At 36.2% G+C, this 7,191-nt stretch overlaps 1 protein-coding gene across 1 annotated transcript; it reads left to right on the top strand.

Annotated features, from left to right (window-relative positions):
* Positions 1-4,464: 4,464 nt before the first annotated feature.
* LOC137749439 (putative UPF0481 protein At3g02645) lies at positions 4,465-6,566 on the top strand. Its single transcript, XM_068489534.2, has one exon. It carries the CDS (start codon positions 4,560-4,562, stop codon positions 6,240-6,242), a length of 1,683 nt encoding a protein of 560 aa, XP_068345635.2. The 5' UTR covers positions 4,465-4,559; the 3' UTR covers positions 6,243-6,566.
* The last annotated feature ends 625 nt before the right edge of the window (positions 6,567-7,191 follow it).

The following is a 7,191-nucleotide window of genomic DNA, read 5'->3' as shown; positions in this document are numbered from 1 at the left end:
GGGATGAGAGACTACTTGAGGATTGACTGGAAGAAGATGAACCTAAATCATCTTCGGATTGACTATGGTTTGTGTCTTTGAGTTCTAAGACTTGGATTAACTGGGTTTTCTCTTCTTCTGAGATTTTCAACTGATTGATTGTTTTCTTAACTCTACATTTATTTGCATAATGACTGAATTTGCCACGCTTGCAATTCCCTTTTTGTTCTTGATTTTTGGAGTGAAGTTTTTTTGAGGGTTTCCTATTCCACTTGCTGGACTTGACTTTCTTGTAAAATTTATTTGTTTCAAAATTCTTATTTTTGAATTTGTTATGTTTGGGGTGTTTCCTACTGGAGTACCTATTTGGGATTTATTGTAGACTTCTGATTTTTTTTCTTTCTGTTGGATGGAGCAATAAGAGGTAATCTATATTGTTCAGAAAATGTTCCTGATTCGTATTTGGCTATTGACTTGTTTGGTAATTTTCATATCAATACACATTTTCAATCCTTCTTTCTGGATAATATTAATAATATTTCCATAAGTAAGTGCATGATACCTTCTTCATTAACTAAAATGTTTATGATTTTATGGGCAAATAGATTTGGTAATCCATTAATAAATTTTTCTTTCCAAAATGGTTGATTACTATCTTCTCTAAGCATGATTCTGGATATGAAAACATCTTTGTACCACGTAAAATCGCTTAGGGTTAGACATCTTAAGTTACTAAGTTGGTCATAAATTTTGGTGATGACATTACTAGGTGTCCCTATGAAATGTTCTATGATAGTGAAAAGTAATGTGTTGATCGTATTTGGGACTCCTCTTCCGATACGTTCATCGAAAATAGGTGTTCCTTCTTCATCTCTTTTGACTACATTTTTTTATTTCATTTTTGGATTGTTCAGTAAGATGTTTTTCCCACCAAGAATGGAGCATTCCTGTAAATCCAATGTCCAAAAGGTCAACAACTTGGGTTTGATTGAGGTTATGATTGGTAATATAACTATTAGCAGCCATGGAGATGTGTTGTAATTTGTTCAAAAGTTCTTATTCTGATAATCCATCTATGTTCCATTCATAGAGTTTATCAGCCGAGACTGCGAATTGGTTTTGGATGTTTCTTTCCTCAAATTGAATATCCAGAGGTGTTGGCCTTGGATACCAATTTCTTGGTAAGAGTTGTCGGGTTGACTCTTTTGTTTGTGATACGTTTTAATTCAAGATTTTGAAAAGCTTCTTCTACTTTTCTGATGGAATTTATTTCACTCTCGCCTTTTGAATCCCATATTGCAAAAGTTGTTTCTTGTTGAGATTCATCTGGGTGTTGTAAAGCATTGAATGTTTTTTCTTGTTTTAACTCTTGTAACATTTGATCTATTTTTTGACTTGTGGAGATTGTTTTTAAAGTTGTTGTGCTAGACAAGGCTTCTGGGAAGTTGACTAAGGGTTTTTCCTTAATTGTTGATTTGGGATATGAAAGTCTATCTATTTTGGTTTCTATTTTATCTAGCTGTTTTCCTCTGGAGTGTAGACTCTGGTTTGTGAAATTATTTTGTTCAATGACTGGCTTGACTCTTGCATCTTCTTTGGGAAGTTTGAAAGGAGTGGTTGGTACCTGTGTGTTTGTGGTTGTGATTAAAATTGTTTCTTGTGGAGGATGACTAGAGGAGAATATGGTTTTGTCTTCTTTGACCCAATTTTCTTTGGTGATGACTTCTAACTTCTTTTCAAAATCGTAATGTTTTTCAACGAAATCAAAGAAAAATATTTCAAATCTACATTTTTTCATGAAATTTGTCCGTTTATTGTAAATGTCCAATTTTTTTTCTTTTGTATATTTTTCCCTAAATGTGTTTCTTCTGGGAATTTCGGACTAGTAATTAGTGGTTGACTTAACTTGCTTCGAAATCAGATTCTGTTGGAGAGGTTTGTTCTCCTTGATTTTGGGTGTTGGGTTAGTATATTGGATGAGTAACCTGAGAGGTTGTTTCTACTGATTTTAACTTCATGTTAAGTAAATCATTGATCAATTCTTGTTGGGTGACTACTGAGCTGGTTTCTACTAATTTTAAATTTTTGTTGACTAAGGAATTAATGAGATCTTGATCTCGGCCTAACATATCAGTTGTTGTGGATCCAGAAAAAGAATTTCTATTTGACTCTAAACATTTGTGTGACTAGGCTAACTCGTGTAAGTGGACACTAGATTTTCTGGCTGAAGGGTTGAAGTTGATTTTAACTATTCCGTCAAAATATTGTTCTTTGTTGTCGAGGTTGACAAAGCTATTTTGTATGCTTACTGGTTTGCTTTTATTGATCAAGCACGAATTTGAAGGTAGAAAAATATCTGACCATTTGATAATTCTGGGTATTTTGATGTTGGCATTTTCTTGATTGGTTTGTATCAAGAGCATGTGGTCTCTAGGACTTTTAAGTAAGGCTTGGAAATTCATGTTTGTTCCTGTAACTTTGTAGTAAACTCTCAAGAACTTGGTACCCAGAAGTTTTGATGTTTAATGTGAGTGCTTTCAGCATGTGGGGATCTAAAAGACTTATCGTGAGATTTGGGAAACAATCAAAATAAATTGGTTCATTGTAAAGACTTGACTCAATCATCCCAAGAATGCTATCACTGAAGACAGTGAATCTTGCATCTCGGAGGCATAACAAAATAGAGGTAATGAGGCATTTTCTTATTAAGGGCTTGACTGCTATTTGAACTAGACCTATGTGAATGTAATTGTAACCATCTTTTCTATGAGTTTTAATTTGTTCTGATGTGAATAATTGACAAGTTTCATATTCTTTACTAAGAGATTAAGCTTTTTCAACAGTTTTGAAGTGATGTTCACTTCTAAAAGAGGCTACTGACCATTTCGTTTTGTAAATGTTTTTACTAGAAACCTTGGGGATATTCCAATCTCCAAAGTCGACAATGTCATCTGTTTGAAATTCTAATTTTTGTTCTTCATTTACTATGTATAGAATTCTAATTAAACTGGATTTGGAGCTAGTGCTAGCCATTGGATTAGATCTAAATAATGTACTCATAATGCTCAAAATGCAGGTTTTCAATGTACAGAAATCTTACTGGCTTTACCTTCCTCGCGTATTTGCTAAACTCTCTCTCCGCTCATGCCAATCTTATGGACTTATTGTTTGGAACACGCCTTACTATTTGGGTTGAGAGTAAACAATCCTACTTAAAAGGTTAACAAATAAAATAAACTGTAAATGAAAATTGAAGGATAAACATAATGCAGTGATTATAAAGATGATAACTCAATTACCACTCACTTGGCTCTAATACCAAATGGGACGGAACTAGTGATGATTATGAGGAGGGCAAGTGAGTGGTTTGCTTTGTATACAAAATACAAAGCAAATACACACACACACACATATATATATATATATATATATATATATATATATATATATATATATATATATATATATATATGTTTCCAAAACCCATGGAGAAAATGTAACATGGCACTATCATCACACTACATTAATCCTACTTGCACCAAGTGGGAATAACAAACATATAACTCCCTGTCACCAATAGACGAATTATTACATATTTTTCGTGATACTTAAGGGTTTCGTTATATTTAAGGGTTTCAAAATTTTGAAGTGGTTTGCTTTGTATGCAAAATACAAAGCAACACACACATATATATATATATTTCCAAAACCCATGGAGAAAATGTAACATGGCACTATCATCACACTACATTAATCCTACTTGCACCAAGTGGGAATAACAAACATATAACTCCCTGCCACCAATAGACGAATTATTACATATTTTTTGTTATATTTAAGGGTTTCAAATTTTTGAAGTGGTTTGCTTTGTATACAAAATACAAAGCAAATACACGCGCGCACACACACACATATTTCCAAAACCCATGGAGAAAATGTAACATGGCACTATCATCACACTACATTAATCCTACTTGCACCAAGTGGGAATAACAAACATATAACTGCCTGTCACCAATAGACGAATTATTACATATTTTTCATTATATTTAAGGGTTTCAAATTTTTGACCTAATTTATTCTTACTCATCAAGAAATTTTTTAGTGTGTCAGAAACACGGTTCGGCACACTAAGTGTTATAACGCAATTGTTTATTTTTTATTTTTTATTTTTTAAGTTTCCAATTAATTATATTATTACACGTGGCATACCGGACCGTGTTTCTGACACATTGAAAAATCTCTCATACTCATCACTCTACATCCTCTCTACTCTTGCTACCACCAATTACTTAGAAGGATTAGAATTTGATATAATGAAGACATGCCGTAGCCAACTCAGATCTATGTCATGAGCAAGGTGAAAGACACCTTTCATATATTAAACAATTAAAGCATGAGGAAAACGCATTCACAATTGATAAATTCAAAAACACTCTTAAAGGTCCCTAATGACAATATTAATATGGGGACTCTCTCCTTAGTTCTTCTCATAACTTCCTCACAATCTGATCAGAAACTGTCATTCAACCCACCAAAAAAGTTTATGATCCTAAAAAAGCTAGAACAACACCATAAACATGTCTTCTCTCCAACAAACCTTCTCATCCAAATCCAGTTCGAACTTTAACGAGTTCCAATGGGTTATTCAAATCCGAAAAACACTCGGGGAAGAGCTCGACGATGATAGCGAAATCCCTGTTTCCGTTTTCAGTGTCCCAAAAACCCTTTTGGCCAGTGATCCTGATTCCTACACCCCACAAGAAGTTGCAGTTGGTCCTTACCATTATTTGCGTCCGGAGCTCTACGAGATGGAGAGGTACAAAGTGGCTGCAGCTAAAAGAACACAAAAGAATCTCCAGTGCCTTAAGTTCCAAAATCTTGTTGATCAATTGATAAACCTTGAGCCGCGGATTCGTGCTTGCTACCACAAGTACCTGGATTTCAATGGTGAGACTCTAGGGTGGATGATGGCGATTGATGCATCGTTCTTGCTAGAGATGATCCAACTCTATGGAGCCAAAGAAGGGAAGATTTTGACAAGAGTTTCCTCAAAGATGTCACGCTTGGTTGACTATTCAGGCAGGAACTCAGCACACCATGCAATTCTAAGGGACTTGGTAATGCTCGAGAACCAAATCCCACTATTTGTGTTGAGAAAAATGTTGGAGTTTCGATTCCAATCGTTGGAAACCGCCGACGAGATGCTGCTTTCAATGTTGATGGGATTGTGCAAAGAGCTTTCACCATTCAAGATGAAGGATGAGGACCTACCAATGATCACAGTCTCAGAATGTGCTCACTTGCTAGACTTTGTGTACCAAATGATCACCCCCAAACTAGAACGTCGGCCCTCTGAAATTGTAGAAGATGAGGATCAAGGTGAAGGCACAGAAGAAGACAAGGAGTCAAAATCTAGGAAGAACCCGAATTACGTTAAACAATTTCTTGAGGAAGTATGGAAGCTGCTGTCGAAACTAAACAAAGGCCCGGTACGTCTCCTTAAAAAAATACTTGTATCCGGACCTATTAAAGTGATATTTAAATTGCCTTGGACAATCCTCTCCAGCCTTCCTGGATTTGCACTTTTGAAACAACCTGTTGCTTATTTATTCTCCTCCCAAGACAAAGAAGAAATCAAACCGGAAAATGAAAGTTCCGTCAACAAACCGCCATTGGTAGAGGAGATTACAATCCCTTCTGCGTCTGATCTTATGGAATCCGGGGTCCGTTTCGTGCCAACAAAGGGTTGCATTTCATCCATCTCCTTTGATCCCAAAACGGTCACACTTTACCTCCCCGCAACTAGCTTAGATGTGAACACAGAGGTGATCCTGAGAAATTTGGTAGCTTATGAAGCATCAAATGCATCAGGGCAGTTGGTTTTTACGCGCTACACTGAAATGATGAACGGGATTATAGACACGGAGGAGGACGCAAAGCTGCTTAGAGAAAAAGGTATAATTCTGAACCGTTTGAAGAGTGATGAAGAAGTGGCCAATCTGTTTAATGGTATGAGCAAGTCGATTCGGTTGACGAAAGTGCCATTCTTGGACCAGGCGATTGAAGATTTGAACAAGTATTACAACGGTAGATGGAAGGTTAAAATGGCAAAAATTTTCAAGGTTTATGTGGTTGGTTGCTGGCCAATTCTTGCTTTGCTGGCTGCGGTTTTTCTCTTGCTATTGATGGCATTGCAAGCGTTTTGCTCAGTTTATAGCTGCGGTCGCATATTTCACATTAAAACCACCACTACTACTTAGTGATGATGCTTAATTAGTGTTTTTTTTGTGTGCTCAATTAGTTAGTTATATCTTAATCCCTTCTATTTTTGCTAATCGATCACCTCTTGATTTGATTTTTCTGGCTAAAGAAAAGGATATGGCTGGGTTTGCCTTGTTACTGTCCTTCGTTATGCTTTCTATGGTGGATTTGCAATTAATCAAATGATTGTATGGTGCTTATTTCCCTAATGGGTTTGATTCTTTCTTTTCATTTTTAATCGATTGAATTAGTGGTTGTAAATTTGTAATGATGATAAGGGACATGATTGTTCCGATTTTATGTCAATGGTGCGATATATTATCTATATGCAATTTTCTATTCTAAAAATTTCATACCACTAGGCACTATACTTAGTAAGATTATCAACTTCATGATAACAGCCTTTACAGATTTTGTTTTGTTTTCTTCTTCAAACAATAGCAGTTTTATTCATTAAATTCGAATAGTATCATTAAGTCATTACAAAACAACCGTCTATATAGCCAGTCTAAAAAGATGGAGTTTCGTCTGTGAGACTCTAGACATAAAGTCATAGAGTATGCTGCATCGTTACAGCAACGACAATGGGAAAATGAAAATCTTTCGCCATCCGAATATACCTCCAGTAGACACACATGTCAACCGGGCACCTTCTAGCATAGGTATGAGAGTTGATGAATCTGATTCGACAGTTACGTACGTGCATGAACCCTTATTAGTCAATACGTACATGCAACGCATCTGCTTCTGCCACCACTACAAAACTAGAAGCACAAGGAAACCTGATCCCCCTCCCTCCTCCCATCTGAAACCACCCGACGCTATCTCTAACGATCCATCCAACTCCTCCTGCCATCAAGGTGTCACAGTTGACCTTAAGAGTGCCAAAAACGACTTCCTCCAGCGTTCCTGCTTGCTCCTTCTTCCCCCAGCATGCTGCACAGCAAG

This window comes from Pyrus communis, chromosome 17 (genome assembly GCF_041283825.1).
Source record: "Pyrus communis isolate YQ-2024b chromosome 17, ASM4128382v1, whole genome shotgun sequence".
Classification (NCBI taxonomy): domain Eukaryota; kingdom Viridiplantae; phylum Streptophyta; class Magnoliopsida; order Rosales; family Rosaceae; genus Pyrus; species Pyrus communis.
The sequence above is the reverse complement of the archived record's forward strand: the minus strand, read 5'-3'. Positions and strand labels throughout refer to the sequence as shown.